Source organism: Alternaria hordeiaustralica (genome assembly GCF_023758085.1).
Source record: "Alternaria hordeiaustralica strain BMP 2776 chromosome Unknown scaffold_7, whole genome shotgun sequence".
NCBI lineage: Eukaryota > Fungi > Ascomycota > Dothideomycetes > Pleosporales > Pleosporaceae > Alternaria > Alternaria hordeiaustralica.
This window is the reverse complement of record NW_026056779.1, coordinates 1,115,534-1,137,791: the sequence shown is the minus strand read 5'-3', so window position 1 is coordinate 1,137,791 and position 22,258 is coordinate 1,115,534. Positions and strand designations below refer to the sequence as shown.

General features: G+C 53.0%; 5 protein-coding genes and 1 non-coding gene across 6 annotated transcripts; 1 reads left to right on the top strand and 5 right to left on the bottom strand.

The window, feature by feature from the left end:
* Positions 1 to 156: 156 nt before the first annotated feature.
* J4E84_004800 (uncharacterized protein) lies at positions 157 to 2,524 on the top strand (the record flags this gene model as incomplete). The annotated part of the gene is made up of 2 exons (XM_049387402.1): positions 157 to 1,302; positions 1,367 to 2,524. The coding sequence occupies 2 exons, from the start codon at positions 157 to 159 to the stop codon at positions 2,522 to 2,524; spliced, it is 2,304 nt and encodes a 767-aa protein (XP_049245175.1).
* Positions 2,525 to 2,755: 231 nt separating this feature from the next.
* Positions 2,756 to 4,522, bottom strand: J4E84_004799 (uncharacterized protein; the record flags this gene model as incomplete). Its single annotated transcript, XM_049387401.1, has 2 exons — positions 2,756 to 4,364; positions 4,425 to 4,522. The coding sequence occupies 2 exons, from the start codon at positions 4,520 to 4,522 to the stop codon at positions 2,756 to 2,758; spliced, it is 1,707 nt and encodes a 568-aa protein (XP_049245174.1).
* A 2,914-nt stretch (positions 4,523 to 7,436) lies between these two features.
* On the bottom strand, positions 7,437 to 9,983 carry J4E84_004798 (uncharacterized protein; the record flags this gene model as incomplete). The annotated part of the gene is made up of 4 exons (XM_049387400.1): positions 7,437 to 7,547; positions 7,602 to 7,789; positions 7,839 to 8,931; positions 9,423 to 9,983. The coding sequence occupies 4 exons, from the start codon at positions 9,981 to 9,983 to the stop codon at positions 7,437 to 7,439; spliced, it is 1,953 nt and encodes a 650-aa protein (XP_049245173.1).
* Positions 9,984 to 17,624: 7,641 nt separating this feature from the next.
* Positions 17,625 to 18,195, bottom strand: J4E84_004797 (uncharacterized protein; the record flags this gene model as incomplete). Its single annotated transcript, XM_049387399.1, has 2 exons — positions 17,625 to 18,089; positions 18,190 to 18,195. 2 exons carry the CDS (start codon positions 18,193 to 18,195, stop codon positions 17,625 to 17,627), a joined length of 471 nt encoding a protein of 156 aa, XP_049245172.1.
* Positions 18,196 to 20,769: 2,574 nt separating this feature from the next.
* On the bottom strand, positions 20,770 to 20,856 carry J4E84_004796. Its single transcript has one exon. It is a non-coding gene; the product is annotated as a tRNA-Leu (tRNA).
* Positions 20,857 to 21,589: 733 nt separating this feature from the next.
* J4E84_004795 (uncharacterized protein) lies at positions 21,590 to 22,205 on the bottom strand (the record flags this gene model as incomplete). Its single annotated transcript, XM_049387398.1, has 2 exons — positions 21,590 to 21,864; positions 21,971 to 22,205. 2 exons carry the CDS (start codon positions 22,203 to 22,205, stop codon positions 21,590 to 21,592), a joined length of 510 nt encoding a protein of 169 aa, XP_049245171.1.
* Between the last annotated feature and the right edge of the window lie 53 nt (positions 22,206 to 22,258).

Here is a 22,258-nt window from a genome sequence, read left to right as displayed (position 1 = left end):
TTCCCAACACTTCGGCTGTCACTTCCCTCTCGGCCACGTGGGTCTTGTACTATCTTGTTGAGCAGTGTACTTTGTTTTATTCACTGCTCGTGCGTCGTCCAATAATCCTTCCTATTTCTTTGGACGAGACCGGCCTCGAGGCCAACACACATCATTATGCTGAAGAATACACTACTCCTGGCTTCAACAGCACTCGTCGCAGCGCAATCCTCCTCCTCTGAGCCATGCGCGAGTGTTGCGTCACAGCTCCAGGAATCGACGAGTATCGAGGCACAGGCCGCGTTTGACTGTCTGGATTCAGTCCCAGTTGACGTCCAAGGAAACTCTCAACTGATCGATGAGCTAAAGGAGCTTTGGCAGTTCCAGTCTGAACTCGTATGGCTGAAGAAACCTGGCGATGACTGGGAGTTCGGACCCCTGGATATCGAAGCCGAACTGGACAACGTAAAGAACAACCTCGATTCTTTCTCCAGCGAATATGCGGTTCAACTCGCCATCCAAAACATCACTATCCGGACCGGAAATTTCCACTTCAACTACCGGCCTGATATACTTCAGGTGTTCTCATTCTTCAGACAGGCCAATGTTGCGTCCATCTCCGAGGATGGCAAAGCGCTTCCAAAGCTCTATTTGGCTGATGATGTTGCAAGTGTAGCCGAGGGTAGCTCAGATGTTTCCGAGATCACGGAAATCAACGGTCAGAACCCATACGACTTCCTGACGTCTAATTCCTGGTCACAGTACATCGACTCCGATGGACTACTCAACAACATGCTGGCAAAGGGAGACACGGATAACACTGGCGCGTTTATGGATCAAACGAAATACGACGGCCCCAGCACTGATATCACTTGGGCAAATGGCTCTACAGCTTCCGTTCCGAACGGAGCTAGCACAGATCGCAGCTTCGTTGGCATAACCGATGGACAGTCTTTCTTCGATACCTTCTGCGTCGGTTCAAGCGACTCACCTCTCTCAGCTAGCACAAAGGGTGCTTCTGACTCGTCCGATGTCGCTCTTCCAAAACCCATGCTACCTTCTGTATTCAACCACATTATTGCGCCCAGTGCTCCCGGACCAGTTCCTCGAATTCCTCTCGGTACAAACCGCAACAAACGACAAACGATGGGAACATCCCCCGGTTCCTATGCGGAGAACGTTGTTGCAGCGGACTCGAACGGTGTTGTTGTTGGTGCCTTCCTCAGTGGAGAAGGTTATGATGATATAGCGGTCCTCAAGATCATATCATTCAGCAACCCGGGTAGTGACTTGACCGAAAGTGAGTTCGGCACGGATTTTCAGGTAAGTCATTGATAAACAGCGTGCATACCAGACATGAACTGACGTCATCTTCTCCGCCACATAGCAAACCGTTTCTTCCTTCCTCACTCAATGCATGGGCGAGAACAAGCAGAAACTCATCATCGATCTGCGCGAGAATGGAGGCGGCAGCACAAACCTACTTCTCGACACATTCATACAGCTGTTCCCCGAGATGGAGCCTTTCTCTGGACAGCGATACAGGGCCAGCGATGCTTTTGTCAAGATTGGTGATGCGGTCAATGAGATCAGAAGTGACTCCGCCAAGGCTAATGAGTATGCCTCATTGCTCAATGAGAGCATAGAAGAGGGCTCCATGTACAGATATTGGTCATGGTGGCACTTCCGCAATGCTGACGGGGCCGACTTCAAAGGCTGGGATGACTTTGATGGTCCGGTCGAATTGAACGGCGACTCATTCACGAGGACAATGCGGTACAACTATACCGATCAAGTGTCTATCCTCCCCCCTGACTGGTATTTCACGAACGGCACTCGCCCCACCCCCTTCAAGGCGGAAAACGTCGTCATGTACACCGATGCCCTATGTGGTTCATCTTGCGCATCTTTCCACGAAGAGCTCAAGAACATCGCCGGTGTAAAGGCAGTGACAATCGGTGGCCGTCCAGAGAACAAGCCCATCCAAACTGTGACTGGATCAAAGGGTGGTGAAGTAACGCCTCTGTTTTTCTGGCAACAGTACGCCCAAGTCGCATTGAACATAAGCACCGCTCTTTCCCTATCGGCCTATTCCGACAACGACGCCGCCCTCTCTGCCGTCGCCAACGTCCCGCAAGTACTTACCCGCGCCGGAGACCGATCATCACGCCTTCAGTCCCAAGACCAGGTCCGAAAAGGTGATGCTTCGGGAACGCCTCTGCAGTACATCTACGAAGCCAGTGACTGCAAGATCTTCTACACTGCGACAACCTACGCTGATCCTGACGCTGCTTGGAAGCAAGCCTGGGACGCCTTCCAGGATGACAGCAAGTGTGTCGAGGGCTCTACGGGACATGCGAGTTCCATCTCTGGAGGCTTCAAGGCATACGGTCCGGGTGAGCTGAAGGCGGAGGATCAACCTAAGGGAAATGGAGGCGGAAGCGGAGGCAGTGGAAATGGGGATGACGACAGCGCTGCAAGCATCGTCGGAGTAAGTGGCTTGGTGATTACAGCTGCTGCTATCGTCAGCGCTATGATGCTGTAGATAGGCTGTGGTGTTTCCGCCTTCGCGTTCCAATGTTCATAGCAACTTCGCCTGTCCACTTCCTATACATCGCGACACCTAATACCATTGCACTTCTGAAAGTTGCAGAGTCGACCAAAGTTGAATTTGTGAATAGTTTATGATACCAACCTCCCATGTCCCCATCCCATCATTATATAACCCGGGGTATATCGTCATCTATCGTGCTTCACGTCCTGTTTCCAGTCTGGCCTAGTTGGGCCGCAGTACAACATCTCCAACACAAAGCACCATGTTCTTGAAGAACCTTCTCCACTCCAAAGGATCTCCACTAGCTTTGACAAACCTCACCTCCCAGTAGGCACTTCCATCGTAGACCGCCTTCTCGATAACGATATGGCCATTCAGGCCTTGTCGTCTTCCATCCGCCATCTTTACTCGTATAGAGGCTGTCCCCGCTCTTTCCGCTTCCTCGATCTGCGTCTCGGTGAAGGACGGTGAAGGGACGCCTAGCCGGTGCAGAGCTGTAAGAAGGAGAGGCAAGAGTAGACCAAGGTTATGCGGAGAGATGAAACGTGCCAGGGAATAAGAAGGAAGAATATCGGCAAACTTTCGAGCTGCTTGCGTAAAGGTCAGAGGCACACCAGGAGTCGAGCTGAATTGTGTCATGGACGGGTCCTGCGATAGCATATCCTGTGTCGATGAGGGGAGTTGAGATAGACAGGGTGTAGAGCTCATGTTGATAGGACGATTGTCGGGGATTGTAACAGGCTGCGAGGCGGAAATGCCGTCGTGAGAGGCGAGACGTGGGGGTCGCTCCCAGTCGAAGGGTGTTTCTGCCGATGGAGTTTCGGGCTGTGTGGAGGAGAGGAAGTTTACAGCGCTTGAGCGGCGAGGATCTGCATCAGTGTCTATGTCCATCGCATCGCCATCTTCGTCTGCGTCTTGCGAGAATTCTCTTTGTGACTGCGTTGGTGGCCTTGTGAAGTCGATACGTAGTTGCGACAACATCTGTGTCGCCAATCCTACTGGATTTGCATTGCGTCCGCTTGCAGTCAGGTACGGGTTCTTGCGTGTACACCAGGGGTGTGTGCGGATCTCATCGAGAGTAAAGCGCTCTTTTGGGTCGACTTTTAGCATGCCACGGAGCAGACTGAGTAGCTCCGCTGGGATCTTGCTCCAAAGTTCATCAGTAGTGTGTCCTCCAGTTTCGACGTATTCCTTAAACTCCGCAGAACGTTTGGTTGGCTCATCCCAAGGGGTGTTGCCGACTAGGAGGACGAAGAGCACAATGCCGCAACTCCAGACATCGCATATGTTCGCCGCGTAGCCGGTGTCTAGCATGTCGGCCCTCTTGCTCCGCCTCCCTGATACGATTTCCGGAGCAATGTACGGCGGCGAGCCACATACGGTGTTGCAGAGTCGCAATTGCCCGTCCTTCTTGAACAATGCTGCCAACCCGAAATCGGAGAGTTTGAGATCCCCCTCGGCGCTCAGCAACACATTCTCAGGTTTGATGTCTCGATGCGCAACACCCATGCTGTGCATATATGCGACGGCGTTGACCAGTTGCGTGAAGTAGAGATGCGCAATGTCTTCGCCCACACCTTCGTCCGCCTCGATCTTGTCGAACAAGTCTCCGCCCTCAGCCAGCTCCATGGCGATCCACGTCCATAGCGCATCCTCCCCAGACCCTAAGCAGTGGATGATGTTCTGGTGCTTCCCGAGATGTGTGTGTAGGACGACCTCCATCTTGATTTGTTTCGGAGTGAGGCGGCCGGTCTTGAGGGCATGTTCTTTGTTGATGAACTTGATCGCGATGACGGGTTTGGGCGAGTTGTGCGGGACGGCCTTACGGATGCTGGAGATCTACCATGAGCGAATGACTCCTAAAACTCGACGAGGGGAGATTACAACGTACGAGGCATATGCGCCTTGCCCGATTGTCTTACTCACGAGCCGGAAGGGCAGGTTTGTAGGCAGAGGAGCCATCTGGCTGTTGGGCGGCGCCGGGCCCATGGTGTCGAGGTGTAGAGGAGGTATGTGCGGGGAAGCGAGTTGAAAGCGATCGAGGACAAAGGACCTGAGATGCGCGAATGAGATCAGGTGGTATTTTGTGGTGTTGACTGTATGTTGGTGCCTAATTGCCGCTATCGCAACACTCTCGAGGATCGCGTCAGACCCGAAAACAGAGCGCACGGACTGGATGCCACGCGCAACGCGAACACGCCAGCTCACGTGGTCGCGACGCTTCCAAGGTTTGTCTCGTGTCAACCGATCTGCCTCGGCCCAAGATACCGCATGCCGAAACCTTCTTTCCACCCATGGAACCCTTCCGCACTACCTCCTTAGCTCTAGGACGTCATCACCTCCCTACCCCGAATGTAGCATCAAATCCCGCGATTCCCGCGAGACACAAGCCTTCTTCGTTGCAAGCCACAAATGCCTCGGTTCGCAGAGGCTTGCTCGACGGGGAAAGTGTACCTGTCGATCGCGACTACGCGTCGTACCATAAGAAGCATCGGAGTCCGCGGGCCTAGACGTTTGGCGCTACAAGCAACAACTAGCCATGCATGGCATCGATGACGGAGCGAGTGAAGACCCTGCCCATCAAATCCAGTGGTATGTCTATCTCCACCAGGCCTCCATTCGTACACGCACAGCAGACGCGCAGATCGCATACTGCTCTGTCCCAACATCCAAGACCGCTACGATATCTACGTTTCTCCGACTTCACACGCACAGGTGAGAAACTTCCCGTTACCTTCTCACCTTACACTTTATGAGTAATCTGTGGAGTCAGCTTAGCGCCACTGACATTCGAGTCTCTTCTTCTATCCTACACAGCGACGCTTGCAAAACTTACCACATCCTCGGGACCGAGTGCACGTTTTCTGCCACCCAGCATGACCATGTGGCATTTCAAACTTTAACTACACAATGCAGGGTCCCCCCTTTTCACACTGGACAGAAGAGGATGCTCGTGGACTTGTCGGAGGGTTCATGGGGACAAAACGCTACCACCTGCCACATACATCAAATGCGAGACGCAACCACGGCCGTTCGAGACAGAATTAGTCATCCGCAATCCATGTATATTCCCCTGCATCACATGCATCTGACCGAGGAGACCACGACGGCGGAGTACACCAAACTCCATGGGAACTGCGCCGTTTGTTCTAAGAAAACCCTATCTAACAAACCTAATCTGCAACCCACTGAAAGCCACTGCACGGCTATATGCGGTCGGAGATGCACGATGGTCACCGGCCCGAGAGGGTTGTTCCGAAGTCGAATCGCAAACGCTGACTATGCAGCGAAAGATGCAGATGGCTGACGTACTCAGCAAGTACCGGCGTTTTGATCGCTTCTGATGCATGTGCCTTGTAGATCTGAGCTCGGCATCGAGGCACGAGTACCCGACAATCATATCACGGTCGAAATAGATAATAAAGGCTTGGCTCACCGTGTTACCAAGTTGCTGGCATCGCCGTTGCGTACCCTGCATTCACTTTGATAGTATGACAGTTCTCACCCCTTGAACCTTATCACCGCATGAACACCCCATCTCACGTACACCTTCCGTTCATTCGACTTTCGGGGCTTTCGCCGAAAGCGAATTCCGACAACGACTCTCGGCACCGAGCTCCGATGCGTAGCCTTACCCTCCGCCAAACAGCTTCCCCGGTCTTCCTCCGCACCAACCACGGACCCCGGAGCACATCGCCTGCGCCAGCAACGCACCACATCTTCGGTGATCTCCATCGATGTCACCAGCCTACCAGCAAAGCCCACAGAAGTAGCTTTCGGAGTTAACTGCAGAGACCCCTGGCATTTTCGCTGATCAACATGATTCGCGAAGTCCGCTCAAGTCCTGCGTCCTGACTTCTGACAGATGCTGAGGCAGGGTATGTCCGGTCGTGCTGCTGCGAAGGTAACTGCGATGTTGGATCAGAGGGGGTAGCGCTAGGGGATGCTAAAGAGTTTGGGCCCAGACTTGCAAAGGCGTGGTCGATGTTTTCACGAGGGTGGTGCACATGTTTATGTAATGCGGAAGCTGAGGTAAGGCGGCCGTGCAGTCCAACAATGCAGGCATGCCATGGCTTGCGACTATTGAGCCCATTACTTGCGTTGACGTCGTTACCAGCAATAAGACAAAGTGTGTAGTATCGTTATGAGTTCTTCTATAGCATGAGGGTATCATCGGAAACCTCCTATTAGGGTGCGCTAGGGTTCAGTCGCATCGCATCGTCCGTCCGATGCGAATCAAGTGCCTTCGTCTGTCGTACGGGTGCCTTCCCCACATCCAACATCATGGTCACCCTTCCTCAACCTAAACTGACAAAAGACTCGGCGAGAGAACCGTGGCTATGTCGACCCAATCATCCTCATTGAGACTCTCGCTTGTCGGAAAGTGTAAAAGTTACGGGAATAACAGCCGGAATACAGCCGCGCGTGGTTACCTCAGATGAGTGATCTGGGTAACCTACTGCGAATTTCGGTCTTAAACTTTCGTATCAGTTGGGGAAAAGAAGAAAAAGAGATCAGCTTCCAGCTTCAGTTGTTGGAAACGTTTCGTGACGAGTGCTCGCAGATCGCCATCCCGCTATGACCGCCTAGGTGAAGAAAGAAATGAAATGACAACAAAGGTAAACAGAAGGTCGAGTAGGTCTAAGGAAAGAGGAACAGTTCCACAAACGACCACCCGATGCTAATGTTTTGGCCCGGAACCCCAAAAACGCCGCAGTCTATGACTCGATGCAATGGAGTAGGAGAAGAGGTCGATGAGCCGAAAGAAAAATGCACCAAGAAAGTGATGCCAGCTATCCAACTAAGGCGATTAGGCCTGAGATGGTTCAGCACTCGCATATCGTCGTCGTTTTATCTTGCGAAGAGATTCAGAATCGGTCGTGAAGGTGGCGCGATATTCATTCTATGATCGGGTGGCAGTGGGCGAAGCGACGTAGGCAGATGCTGCGGCGGCATCAAGACCACGGAGCTGAGGGCCATACTTGGCATGCTTGACGAATTTGGGCACAGAGTCCTGTGGTGAGGTTAGCAACCCATCACAATCACAAATGTGGAAGTTAGCACGTACGCTGGACATCAGCTTGAAGATAGACTGCTGAGCCTTTTCGAATAAGGAGGCGACTTCGTTAAGACTCTGCAACATGGCTGCATCGTCGCCAACGGCACGAGTCATGCGAGTAGCCAGCTGTGTGCGAAGACTGTGGTCGATGTTGAGCTCATTCGGAGAGCCGGGAGCCAAGAAAGCATTGTACAGACCTGAGGTTGATTAGAGATTGTCTGTAAATTGGACCGTGTTCAGTCTTACCGTATGCGGCAGCAAGTGTCTCCCGAATTGTTTCGACCTTGTTATCACCCTTGTCGTTGATAGCGTCCCGATATTGCTTGTTGAACTGTTGAACCTCAAGATAGAAAGAGAGGTTCTCCTCGCACATGGTTTCCTTGAGGAACTCGCGGTACAATAGACGCCATGAAGGGTTACGGATGATGACGTTGGTACGGTTGCTGTTGGAGTCGCGGGCAACGCCATCTCTTGACTTGACTGCTACATCTCCGCCTGATGGAACTTCCTCGAGGAGCCAGCCGGCGACACGCTCGCCGTGATTGGTGATATAGTAGTGTACCTGCTTTGACGGTTGGAACTGGTGTTCTGAGTTGCGAGGGTCGACTGGGGCAATAAGTTTGAGCTGCAAGAATAGCGAGCCGACCTCGATAGCTTCACGGGGGTCAACCATGGTTGAGCAGTCCATCAACCACTGTGCGGCGTTGCGTCCATTGAAGGTGTACTCAAACTGGCGCTGAGAAGTGGGTCGGTGTTTGACAAGCTTGACCCCGACATCACACTTTGAAAACTCATGTATCGAGTCAGAATCTGACTGGGTCTCATTGGCAGTGGTACCGATAAAGCGGCGAAAGATGATCTCAACCGTCTGTTCATCATGATGAAGCTTGTCGGTCTCAGTGTTGCGCTCGAGAACAACCAGTTGTCTCGGGTTCCTGTTAGACTCAATGACAGCCTTGACGTGGGCTGAAGCGATGCCGTTGCGGGTACAAAAGCGCTCCAGAATGTGAATGCCCTTGGGCGTGAGTTGCCAGACCGAGCTCTTGTTCATGAAATCTGTCTTGCCTTCTACCGACTCAACAAATTTAGCCTCAAGAAACTTCTGGCAAACGGAGCGAGCCATCTCCTTGGCCATTGAGAAGGTGGTCGTAGTGGTCGTCGTGACGACACGTGATGAGTCCTTGGGGTCTGGCATGCGGTTGGACTGAGAGAATTTGAGGGATCCAAGGTTGGTAATTGCTTCATCCGAAGTGAAGGTGAAGTCGATCATCCTAAAGCGAACGCGGTGTGCTGTGAGGGGAAGCGAAACCATAAGCGTCGAGAAGAGGTCCTTGAAGTCCTGAATTGATGTGTTAGCAACATTCTTGCCCATGCTCAGAATTTGGTACTGCTATAGCAGCGGCTGCGGGAAGTTCCAAGGCACAACGCAGGTGTCAGATTGCGGGCGCATTCCGAGCACGCGGCATTCCCGGTGGAAATTCAAATCGGTCCGAAAAAGCACGCAGTAAATCCAGTACTACAACAGACCTCCGCCAATCCATAGAAATGTGAATATCTCGGGAATATGAGATATTGCTCGTCGCAGCTGATCGCTCAGTGGTTCTGCGCAAGCTTCAAAAGGGTGGCCCCTTTGCTCTTTGGTGGCTTTTGGAAGTGGATCATAGTCGTTACTGTGACCAACTTCCCAAGCTTTCCCCAGGTGGTCCCTGATGTCTCGTAGGAATAGTACCTACTAGGAAATCCGGCTCCATGGGATGTGACGGAGGTAACGAAATTATGGGCTGGGCCGATCTCGGCGGGTTCAAAACGTTGCTGGATGGTTGTACTCACCCTTGTAAAAGGCCGCTCATCGTCCGTCATGCGGAGTAACCGCGAACTTGTTTGATGCATCTTGTCGGGCTTGCCTGCTCTCGGCCTGTCTGACAATCGGTGTGTGTTTTCCGCCTCTTCAGCTATGACGTCGCCGTCGTCGTGGGGGCTGGCGGGCTCGCGTGCGGGAGAAAGATCGGGCCCACGCGCAAGAGACTGCGAGGAGCGTGGTGCACCTGTAGCGTAAAAGGGCGATTCGGCGGGGCTCTTAGTGGTCGAAGGCGTCCTGCTCAATTCGCGGCTGCCTTTGCGGAGGAGAGGGAAGCGGGAGAGGGTGTAGCGTCTCGCGTGGTTGATGGCACGGGAGGAAGGCGGGGGCGGGCTGTTCTTGCTCGCTGAAGAAGTCGCGGAAGGTGCGTCTGAGCCGGCGGAGGCAGGTGCGATAGGCAGTCGGTCTGGGTCGTGGTGGTGGTGGTGGTCGGGTCGGGGGTGGAGGGGCTCGCTGGTGGGAGGGCTCAGGCTGTCAGGCACAGAGGAGACAGACGCAGTCAAGGGGAGAAGAGATGTCGTCTGGAAGGGCATGCCGAGCAGAAGATGGTCGCGGAGAATCAAATCGCGGACCTCACTGAAGGGCAATGTGTGGGTACCCTAGCTGGGATTGGCCTTCACAGTCTGGGGGTCCGTGACCACTGAGTCTTCTGCCGCTTGAACAGCCCTCACACCGCCCTCCTAAGACAGCTAAGATGGCCTAGCATGGCGCCGAATTAGCCCTGGAGCTGGGCCATGACAAAGGCACTAACCGCAGCGGCCTCCTAGTCGCATACGAGACACATGGCGGCATGCACGGCCACCAACGCATGGGAATAAAGTATTTGGCCAAGGGCTTCCACGAGGCATCCCTGCCCTCTGCCGCCCCCTGTCTACGGTGAGACGCTGCCGACGACTAGGTCTCTGAGCGCCGCACGCCGACAAAGGGGACCGCCCGCGACCACGCCATGGGCCCGCCGGAAGAGGCTCGCTGCGACGACCTGGACGTCTTCAGCACGCGGCGAGCAGCTGCATGCACTCTGTCGTGGGCGACGATGGCGCCGCCTGCCCCCATCTCAGTCAGCCACCACGCGAGACAAGGCGCTCAAAGGGGACGACGTTGCTGCATGTCTGCGTCTGCACGCAAGACCGGTACGGCCAGTGATACGCGCATCCTGTTGTGCCTCTGTGCTCTGTTGAGAGAGGCTGCTGCCACAGTATGGCCTGACGCAGACAGCTGCCCCTTCCACAAACCTGTCCCAGAGCACCGACCTGTGTCACCAAGCCGCCCCAGGCAGCAAAGCGCCGTTGCGCAGACACAGCAGCCTCTTACATACCAGCGACACCCAGGTTTCGCATCTGCACCGCCGTTTGCTCACCTCCTGGGACCCGTTTTCGCGTAACGTTCTGGTGGCGACCGCTGCCACGAACTGGTCGTACTGTGCCACGGCCATGTGGAACACGTCGCCGTTACTGAGAGGCCCGGAGGTTTGCTGCTGAGGCCACCAAAACGTGGAATGCACGTTGCACCCTTGCCTGGTCAGCCTGCGTTCCTCGACATGCAGGAGGTGCTGCATTGGTCGGGCGCACTCAAATCGCTGACGGCATCTTTGTCAAATCTCGCGACGCTGCACTGCGAGCAACCATGTCCGCGCGTCATCATGTGTAAAGAGGCTCGGCAGATCTACATCTCGTCTACAGTCGATCGATGCCTGACTGTGAGGGCCGGTCATGCCTGCGGAGATTGTCGTGTTTCTCAGCCTGGAGAGTGGTAAATGTGCCGCACTTTCCACGTGTGCAACCCCACCTCAGCGTCAGCGAATCGTTGCTCGTCCATGCGAGACATCGCTCTCCTTGGCTGTGGCCCGCATTACTGCCACAGTTCCGCCATGCTGGACCCTTCAAGCCTCAAGCCTCCGGTGTGCCCAATCTGCCCATCGTTGTCGCTTTCGGCATTGCTCCGACTTAACTCCCACGAGTCGTAGCCTCTTTACGCCTGCGCTGCTGCAGATCCCTCTACGTTGATTGCACGGTAAGCAGAGTATAGCCGACATCTCCAGGCCAAGCAGCGATACGCTCACCATACGGTCCGCCACAATCTCCTCCGGAATAGTCCCGCTCACGATGCCCAGCTGCCCGGCGTGATGCAGCACGTGCTACAAGTCAAAGAAAAAAAAGCATCCACCCGTGCGTTTCAGACTGGCGGTGGGCGCGGACCTAATTTGGAGCCACGCGATGATGACACAGGGACGAAAATGCATTCTTCGCTCGCATCGTAGCGTTCTCCCGGAGCTCTAGGGCGGTTGGCAAAGGGTCCTTCCCGTTCAACCACATTCCGTGGCGAGCGCAGACGCCGCTAGCGGATGAGTAGAGGTTCGTTCTCGCCAAGCTCAGCGAAAACGACGATGCAAGTGTATTGATCATCCCAGCGAAGGCTTCGGATCATCAGAATCGACCGTCGTCTCTTTAGCCCCCGGCGCCTCTGTGATTGCGAAGCGATGCCGGTGCAGCATCCTCCGCCGCCAAAGATCCCGACTTGCCGCATGCAAATGCCGTTACCCTGGCAAACATCAGACCATACTGCTGATCTGGGGTCAATTTTTTTTCGAAGGGTTTTAGAATTTTCGAAGCTTGCCCGCTCTAGCCGCGAGAGAATTATCGTTAGGTTATCGTCGCAAGAATCCCATGGTCGCTCTACAGGGCGAAGATCTTCGGCGCTTACGGCAGCCTCAGAGCGCGACGACTCATGCAGGCTTTCGTCAAGATAATGCCGTGATGCCAGGGGTATCAACACGTGGCAACCGATTCCTTTTGCCTACAGTAGCGGCCGCTGGCGTGAACGATGCAATATTGTGTAACACCGAGGCATCTGCCCACGCACTTCCGCTTGTAGATGCCCAGACGTCCACGCGCTGCGACGAACCTCTAGATGTTGTCTTTAGGCACTACTTCCGGCTCGCGTCGATGACAGTGCAGCACACAACCATTACCCGCGTATTAAATGAGGTTCGATAGAGCGCGGTCAGCGTGGCTTTCGAAACGCAGTCCCTGACACGCATCTCATTTGCAGCCTGTTTCAACAGGGGCTGCACATTGCCATGTGCCACGCCGATATTGAGCGTATTCCCCTCACTTTGTGACTTCTGAATACCTTATCTCCACCCATATTGCCTCCGATTATTGGACTTGATATTTTCCTCGACGCATATGGTTTCCTAGGTGGGGCTAGCAGCGCACTCTGCTCGGTGTAGAAATGTCGGTGAGGCGGCGAGCGTCGGTAGACGATAAGATGGAAGAGGGTCGCGATGGGCTTCTTCGATCGTGACGGGTCACGAGCTGCTCTGGATCTTCAGGCGTTTGTGGAGACAGGACTAGACCTCGGGTCCTTCGACAAGGTGCGAACCGAAGGCGTGATAGTGCTGACTAGTGTCTTCGTGGATGGCGGGTATCGTCAACTATAGTAGGTTGAGGCATCCCGCGGCGAGCGTCGAGAGCGAATCTCGACCCTGGTGGCTTGTGGCATCGGAAGATTTTACACGAGGATCTGTAGCCACGCGACAATGGCGCTCCTCAACGACAGTCGCTGTGGGATGAGACCGTAAGAGTGAGGAAGTCTGTTGTTTCTGACTCGAGTCGGCGACTGCGTGGAGTGTATTCGGTTGCCTGTCGCCGAAGGACCCATTCCGCCCTCGGCCTTCAATCTCAACGATGCTGTCTTGGGTAGCCTTCGTCTCGAGGAGGGATGTGCATAGTAAGAGAAGGGTCTCGCAAGGTAATGTTTACTGGCGTTTCTGCGGCTCGGGTGATGCGCGCGGCGATCAGGCCCAGTTCCGGCATCCAGGTCGAGCTTCTGGGCTTCGCGGTCTAATCTCTCTGCTATTGCGAAACGAGTAAGCGGTACTGGCAGTCCCTTACCTGCTGCTTGGCCTTCCTCCTCTGATGTACGATACGGGAGAGGGCCTTCTGCGGTGTCTCCTTCTGCCGAATGTACCACCGGTGACGGCTAATGCGGCTACCGAAAAGAGAGCGGCAGTCACAATATACCAGAGGACGAAGGAAATTGTTCATGACGTAATGTGGTTCAGTGGGAGGGTGGTTGTATCTGCAGTTGGGCAAAGGCGGCAGGTGAGGAAGGAGCTTGAGGGTTATATCAAGGCCCTGACAACATGCACACCCACCAAAAGCCGATGTGCTCATATTGCGTCTATTGGCACGGAGAACACGACTACATGTCGATTAATCTGGTATCAACACTATGAAGCGGTCGCAAGAGAGTAGAACTACTGACGATCGATGAGGAGATGTCATACAAGACGATCGTCTGAATTACAGAGTGCTCCTACAACTACAACTTCACCAAGATGACGCTCTTACATTACTTTTAGATCACCTAGCAATCCTGCCCGAACCGTGAGGGGCCAAATAGAATCAATATCCTCTCCAAACCAACCATTGCGAACAATTACATGTGCGAATAAGGGCGGCCATAGCCGTCAAACAGTATAGTAGGGCCTATTGACGTCAGCACTTAGCTGTATTCAGAGTATACTGTGTGTCACTTACAATGCTGATACATGCTTGGTGAGTACGGGGCGCCAGCATTTCCATAAACGCCAGTGAGTTGACTGTTTTGGACAGGTTGGCGAAACCCAAACGATGTATGCGGCGGTGGAGGAGGCACGGCTGCCTGGTAGCCATGTTGTTGTGGCAATGACTGGTATCCCACGTTGCCATGTTGGGTTTGTGGAACTCCGTTGCGGAAGGGGGTTGTCGGCCCTACAAATAGCGACCGTGAAGTCGTCTGGAAATTGAAGCGCGCTCCTACGAATGAGCTATAACCACGAAGTTCAGCCATCGACTGGGATTGAATGACTACCGGCGGCCAGCACCAGGTCTTGCACATGTCGAAAGTGCTTGTACTGGGAGCTGGGTATACCTCAACATAAGACGACTCACGCATCTCAGGGGAATCAGACTCAACCAACATGATTGGTGTGCCATCATGTCCCCATTTTGGGTACTTGCAAATTTCCAAACACAGATGACGAGGTTTTCCAGTAGTGCGCCGTGATGTTGGGTTGAAGTGAGGGTTGTCGCTAAATTCTTTGATGCGCAGATAGCGGAGGCAAGGGTACTGGTTTTCCACTATGAGGACAGGGGCGCCCAGAGTCGATGATTGCGGATTGTTCAACAACATGACGACTGTTCCAGGCTGCAATAAACTCATGTCTCGTGGAAGTGGCTTGTAGAGGAAACGATTCTGGCGTGCCTCCAGTTGCTGTACGCGCCTCCACAGCTTCCACAAATCAACCGTATCGGTACGAACATCAATCGCCCAATCATTCAAGTTCTCACACTCGATGTAGAAGCGCTGTTCAAGGTTCATCCATGTCTCGGTCTGCATGGGGAGTGAGCCGTTCGCCAGTCTTAATGTGTAGACACCTTCATCTGCTGTACTATTGCCCATGCGTAGGCACATTGCCATCTCTCCAATGGCAGCTGGTGGGGACTTAGTAAGAGCATAGAAGTACGCGAAGTCATGATCTACATCAGTGACAAGTACTGGATGTTTGAAGAAGCCTTCTTGCTGTTTCTGCATGTGAATGACTGAGGCAGGAAAGTAACCACCCTCAGGGATGAAGTAAACCTTACCAACAACTGGTGTGCTGGTTATGGGATTGTGAGTCCGTCGAAGGGGCGGGGCCTTGTCCTGGACAGGGCTAAAGGAAGACACAGAAGATCCTATAGTGGAGAAAGGCCTCTGACTTGTCCCATCGGGAGACATAACATGCCGTCGCTGTGGCGGTGAGTGGTACGTTGGAGCTACATGTTCCATCGTGTTCTTGGTCAACGCACTCGAGTTTGAGTGCATCGCTTCCGTCGCTGTAGAAAACTCCGTTTCCAGACTTGGTATCAGGGGTGCCTCCGCACTGAGCGGCAGCTTTGGTATGCGCTTCGTGAGCTCATCGGAGACGGCGGGCTCGTGACTGCGTTGTTCCAATCCTAGCTCTTGGGTCGGCTCCTTCAGTCTGTACATCATGGTGTCGTGCTCTGACTCATTCATGGTGTTCGACGGACTATTGGAAGTTCTCCCCTTGTCCACGCTGAGGAGTGCGCCTGCTTCATGCTCAGTCACATTGCAAACTCGGTCGACAGGGCTGTTCACGATACCAGAATACTGATCAGCTCCCATGTTGTTTTGAACCTGCTGCTCTTGACTTGCGATGGTAGTGTGTAATAATCGGCGGGGGTAAATACCGTCGAGTTCGTATCCGCCAGAGAAAGAGTGCGTGGTATGATCGTAAGCGTATGAAGCACGTTCAAGGTTCGGTCGAGAAGCAGATGGCTCGTGTGGTCGCTCGTGTGGTCGCTCGTGTGACTGGATGACTATGTGCGTAGAGTCAAGACCTGGAAACAAGTCTTCGGTATCTCCTTCCATCGACTCGTCAGCGGCCGGGCCAGAAGAATTTCGCAGTCGAAACTGTACGCCGATTGTAGGCGGTGAGCGTTGACTCTATGATACAGGGAGAGAAGAGAGTGCGAGAGCTATGTAGCAGCTCAAATCCGGGCGTGCACGTGTTCAGAGCAGAAGGTAGGGACAATGTGACCAAGGCGCGGTGAATGTCGGGTGTAAGGTGGTTTGAATAGGGCGTGCTAACGGGCTGAAGGGCGCTGTGGTTGCGGAAGTATGGTAGCAGATACAGGAAGATCCAGCGCCCAAGTTACTTCGGATAGCGTGTATCGAAGAGAAAGAGACCCTGCGCGGTTGTTAGAACGATATGATGGGACTGCTGCAAAAGGGGGTCGCACGAGGTTTCAGCGAGGCCAGACCTGGAAGCGAACAAGAGTTGGGTGTGAGCAAAGTAGTGGACGAGGAACTTGCTAGGAGTTGAAGAGTGCATGCACTTTTGGAATGCGCTTTTGAGAGTACTCCGGGTGCTTTAGTAATGAATGGCTTGTGCGTAAGGATATACCAAGAGGCCCAGAGAGAGGCGGCCAAGGCACGCAAGTGAACGTCATAGAACTACCAGCTCTATAGCTCTTGTAGTTTCTGATGTCATCTCGCCACTACCTTCGCTGTCATGTTTGTATTCACTGGTACAACGTCCATGAACGGATGAAAGGGAGGCTTTTCGTAGGCCATCAGTCGACCCCCTTCGCGGCTAGTGGTACAGTCGCCATGGGTATGATAACGTGGGAGTGACGGAAGAAAGCATCAAAAGGAAGAGCATCGCAACAGCGATACAGAGCGTAGGTAGTGAGAGATCATTTGATGTGGTGGAAACTGTCCCCTTGAGCGACTGGCGAGAAAGAAAAGGTGTGTGCAGTCTCTGTAACGAGGACAAACAATATTAGACCGAGAATGAGTGAGTATATTGTAGTTTGAGATAGAAATAATATGTCGTCAGTAGCCATCGCCTTTGTCGGTTGCGCTACACAAGATACTACCTGAGTATGGGTCCTAACTGAGCTCAGCATGAGGAAGCACCGTAGATACGGTTGCGTGTACGGCTGAGATGATCAGAAGACTAGGTAGCCTCAGAAAGATGTTTGCATCAACAATGAGCGAAGTTCAGGTCGATGTTGTATGTGTACGCGCTAGTGTGACCGCGCAACCGTAGTTAGTGCGGGATGACGCAACTACGTCCCCTCACAAATTTCGCACACAACACATCCATCCCCGACACATTTATTATCCGATATTCGTGATCACGAAGCGAGCACGAAGCGAGCATGCAGAGATTTAACGAATGAGACATTAATTATTATAGTACTACAGCGGCGCAAGCAGACGTTATAAACTCCGAGGATCCAACCGCGTTCGCACCATCCTTCGATCACCCAGCTACAATCGCCCGGTAGAAGACTACATGAGACTGTGACTCGTCGTTCTGCCAGCACATGATGCAGCCTGGAGGTCGTTGATGCGCACCTCGAATCCGTACGACTTCGCAAGGCGTACCGGGAAGACGACAACCCTTTCGGGATTCGGACCTTGACGGTGGGGTGGGTGCCGGGGACCTTCAGGCATAAGCCATCGGTGGCGTTCGGCATTGTCGATATAAGGGTGCTGGGGACCTTCAGGCGTAAGCCATCGGTGGCGATCAGCATTGTCGAGAGAAAGGAGCCGGGGACCTTCAGGCATGAGCCATCGGTGGCGTTCGGCATTGTCGGAAGAGGAATTTAGGTGTCGGATCATGCGCTCTTGATATATGAGACTGACCCGGCGTCAAGCCTCCGCAGTGGATCCTTTCCAAAGGCCTCGAGATACTCGTATTCTACCTGGAAGCGAGAATTGGGCGAGAGGTTGACGTAGCTCCGTCTCTTCAACGCATCGAAACCTGGAGCCATTTTGGCTACCGGGTTGATCGTGGAGTTAACCATGTCTTGATGGTTCTCAACCATCATAAAGAACTTTCTTTGATATCTTCGATCGCCCTGTCTCTTCTCCTCAACTGTGTGGCCGTTGAAGGTGGTAAGCAGCCGGAAACTGACGATCATGGTGCCCTTTCGTCTCTCCTTACCCAGGACGACTATAGGGTGATTTTCAAAGCCGCTCTGATTCTTGTGCCCCCTAATGATGGAGGACTCTGGGATTGTCTCCGGGGTCAGGTAAACGATATCCCCTTCCATCAGCTCATCAGGTGGTGGTAGTCCTGCCTGATTGCGGATGGGTCGAGGTGGTGACCCCGTCCTCCAGTTGGACGAAGAGGAAGAGGATTCTGATGATGATCGGCTTCGCGAATCATCTGATGGCGACCGCCATGATGGCGTAGTGGAGCGTGTGGTGGGAGGAGAAGGGGAAGTCGGAGGAGAGGTCCTGTTTGGTTGCCTCCAATCTTGCAAGAATCTGGATTCCTGCTTTTTGGCGCCGGCAGTGTATGTCTTCATCATCATGATGACGGTGGTGTGATGGGCAATGATGAGTTGTGGTGAGGGCGTACTGCGGCCTTCAAACGACAGTGGAATGATGGGTAATGATGGTAAAGATCAGGAAGCTTTTGGTATTTGGGATGGCTCGATCTGATGATGATGATACGAAAGAGAAAGAGAGGGGAGAGGGAACAACCTTTTAAGAGAGGGAGTCCCCGACAGTTTGGAAAGAAAGAGATGGTACTGCTTTGCAATACCAGAGGGCTCCCATGTTACCTCCATGAACGAAACTTCCTACTCCGCTACGATACGATTGGAGACCCAAGGACATGGAGGAAAAATATGCTGGGCACACGCACAAGAGAGGCCAGAGATGATTTTGGACTAATGGTTGACGACGAGCACCAGCGTTGAGCTTATCGCAGCTGGACTTATTACGACACAAAAGTATGGTATGGAAAGGTGGCTATGTATAGCAGTCAGGAGGACACTTCCGCGCCCATCAACAGTGGAACGGAACCAGCTTCACGGACAGGATAAGCAAATGGTTGCATCGCTGACAAGTCACAACACAGATTTCCTGGAAGCCGAGACCTGCGAGACGCACTCAATGTGCAGGAGCCGCTCCGCGAATAGATTTGTAACCCAGTGCCTGCTATAAGCACCGGAACATGACTTCCGAGAGAACTCTATCGAGGAAGAGAAGGAGCGAGATGAAATCACGAAGAAGGCACAAGGTCACAACACTCTGGGATGCGTGAACGGTGGACCTCGAGATAGGCAAATTTGCACAACCAAACTCGCCAGCAGCCATTATGAATCACATCACCACTGGAATGAGGTCCTGGCGTCGAGCTGAATATCCTTCGTAACCTACCAACTCGTCGCAACATTTCGAGACTACGGGTGCATATGTCATGATCGAACCGCAGGGACGCGGGACTACACTCCGAAAGACCTATAGACCTATCGAATTCATTTATGAGCTAGTTGTTGGAACGGTCGCCTATTGTATGACTATGGGGATTATCGAGATGCTAGAGCGGGTAGCTACGCGAACGCACAACTCGAATATACTACATCTGATAACGGTGACTGTGCGAAGAAAGCACTAGCGGTTCGTTGTTGGATACCCAATGGACCTTAGTTCCACCAAAGGCGTCTTTACCCGCGCGCAGCCAATTGCACCTCCCCCAATTATTAAGCCAATGTTTACGATGAGCTGGGTGCTGGCGTTAAGCGGAACAGCTCAACTGCGATTTCCCTGCCACAGACTTCCGCGATTCCCTCTCCAGGATCAAAGGTAAAAGATACCACTACGCGAGAGATGTGCATTTGGCGGGGTTTTCCACCTAGAGCAACAGATCTAGGGCACTACACAGGGTCTCTCGAAGAGACAAGAGCTGATCCGAGTGCAGTAATATGCGTGTGCAGTAGCGTTCGCACTCGTGATTCAACCTCACAAGACCAGAAGCACGGCCATCAACAAACCTCTAAGCACCGACGATGGAACGTCTACCGAGCCTGGAGGTTCACTGAGCGACGTTCGCAGATTCACATGCTGCCAACATGGCGGGACTTGTGCCAGTCTTGCTTTCGGCAGACTTAGATGGGTGCGCATATAATGCGCGCATGGTGTTGCCGTGACTAAGATCGCACATCCACTCGATATTCAACGTGAATGTGCGGCGGGAAGCTCAGAACTATATCGTCCCAATTAGAATGTTAGTGCATATCGCAACGCGCACAAGGCATCCTACAGGCACGAGGACCTGCCAAGGGCGCCGGAGTCAAGAGAGGCGAACGAATTTGTCGAACTTCCAGGTTTCTCTGAGCGCAGGGCGGCTGCAGTCGTCGAGCTGATGGACGCATGGAAGGCGCCACAGAACCGGAAAGACATACTTGAAGAAAGCGATGTGGTTGTTCGGCCGGAACGCAGGGTAATTCACAAAAAGTTTCCTTTCGTGGGATAGCGGAAATCATACACTCTGTGCAAACGCGTATGATCATCACTCGATTGCCTATTACTCCGTGTCCTTCATGACGCATCTGTTACCTAGGTATTATCATCTGCACGTATACTCTATTGTGCTTAGGGCTACAGATATGTACATGTAGCTATCTGTAGTTGAATTCATGCTTTACTGTATATAAAGCGTGTTTCTGACATGTAGACTGAGGAACTATCTGCGGACTAAAGAAAAGCCAAGCAAAGTAGTTGCTGTTGAGTGAAGATAATATAGATCATACGCAAGGGCTTGTCAGCACCATGAAGCGCACACCAGAAACGCAACGTCATTCATTGTTCTACAGTCTACTCAACCATAATGCAGTCTTGCAGCTTGTATGCTACGAGCTTGTTAAAAAAGGCATTAGCTCCTTGTAAACTCTCGAGTTGTCCAAAAGAGCAAAAAAGAGGATGTTGACAGAAGTGGGATCTATACTGCTGTTAGTGACTGTTACAACGTCTTATATGTTGGGGAACGTACTCGAACCCACGCAGATTGCTCTACTAGCACCTGAAGCTAGCGCCTTAGACCGCTCGGCCATTCTGCCGGAAAGATACGGGTTGTATCTGATGCATGACTAAGCCGAAAACATGACGGTTTATAACAGCAGCAAAAACAATCCATGTAGAGAGTTTGGGTATGGATCATTGCAGTCTCCAGCAGCATCCTGCTTGAAATGAGGTTCCAAGGCGCGAGTATGAGTCAAAGGAAGGTGGGGGGTTGAGGCGGGGCACGTAGCCAGCGGTTCACACACATCTACTTTCTCTGTTTAGTATCCACAGCAGAAAGCGGCTTCGTGAAACCTGGAAGCATGAACTCGGTAGCAATGCGCGCATTATTTGGGTCCCAACATATGACCATGCAGTTAGGTAATGTCTATTGTTGGAGAAAGTGGTGGAAATTGTTCGTGGTGGCCGTATAACCGCGCCCCCCGGATATCGGGCATCGTTGGCTGTGGTCTAGAATCGCTACTACTGAGTTCAACGCTTCCGGGTAAAATTGCGGTAGGAGAATAGCCCCATGTAGATTGTTGTTGTGGCTTGCTAGGTAGAGCGAGTTTGCTTTCATCCTTTAATGTCGAAACCTTAGTAAGATTCGAAGCATCGCATGCTGCATATGCACTAAGCAGAAGTAACGCACGAGGAAAGTGACTTTGAGTAGCACGATGTGCAGCATTCTTCCCGTTTATGCAATTACGCCTCTATTCCATTTTCGATAAACAGCCCAGTGTTCCATATCTGCACACTATCTCCCTCGCAAGATGTATCATTCTCCCATCTACAAAGCAGCGACCATCAAACCGGCAACAACAGCGGCGAGGCCGAACTCGACCTTGCCAGCAGCACCGGTGGCCTCGGGGAGACCGCCAGAGCCAGTCGCGCTGCCAGAAGGCTTGGGTCCTCCAGTGGCAGCAGGGACAGTGCCGTTGCTGCTTCCTTGTCCGCTCGAGCCGGTAGGGTACATGGAGACGAGGGTAGAGCCAGAGGTGCCGGTGGGCTTGTGGGATGAACCGGTAGCGGTCTTTGAGCCGGAGGCGGAGGAGATGGCAGTTGCTATTACATGTCCTGTCAGCATGCGATCATGGAAAGTAGAGTTTGCTGTGCTTGATCTTCTCGTCCGGTGTGTAACAGCGCATCCACTGCGAAAGGCTGTACTTACAAACATCAACATCCACGTCGTTGCAAATGTCCGCGATCGCCTCCATGGCAGCCTCGGCGTCGTTGCCGCAGAGCTCCGCCACCTTTGAGCTCAGGTCCTTTGACTTGCAGACAGCCTTGATGTCGGACGGGTCCTCGTACTGGTTGACAGCGCCGAGGAGGCAGCCAGGAGGGCTAGCCATGGCGAACTGAGCGAGCGCGAAGAAGGTCGCGGCGAAAACGGTACGTCCGAGCATAGTTGCGGTTGAAGTGGGAGTGTTGGTTGGTTGAAAAGGTGAACGGAGACGTG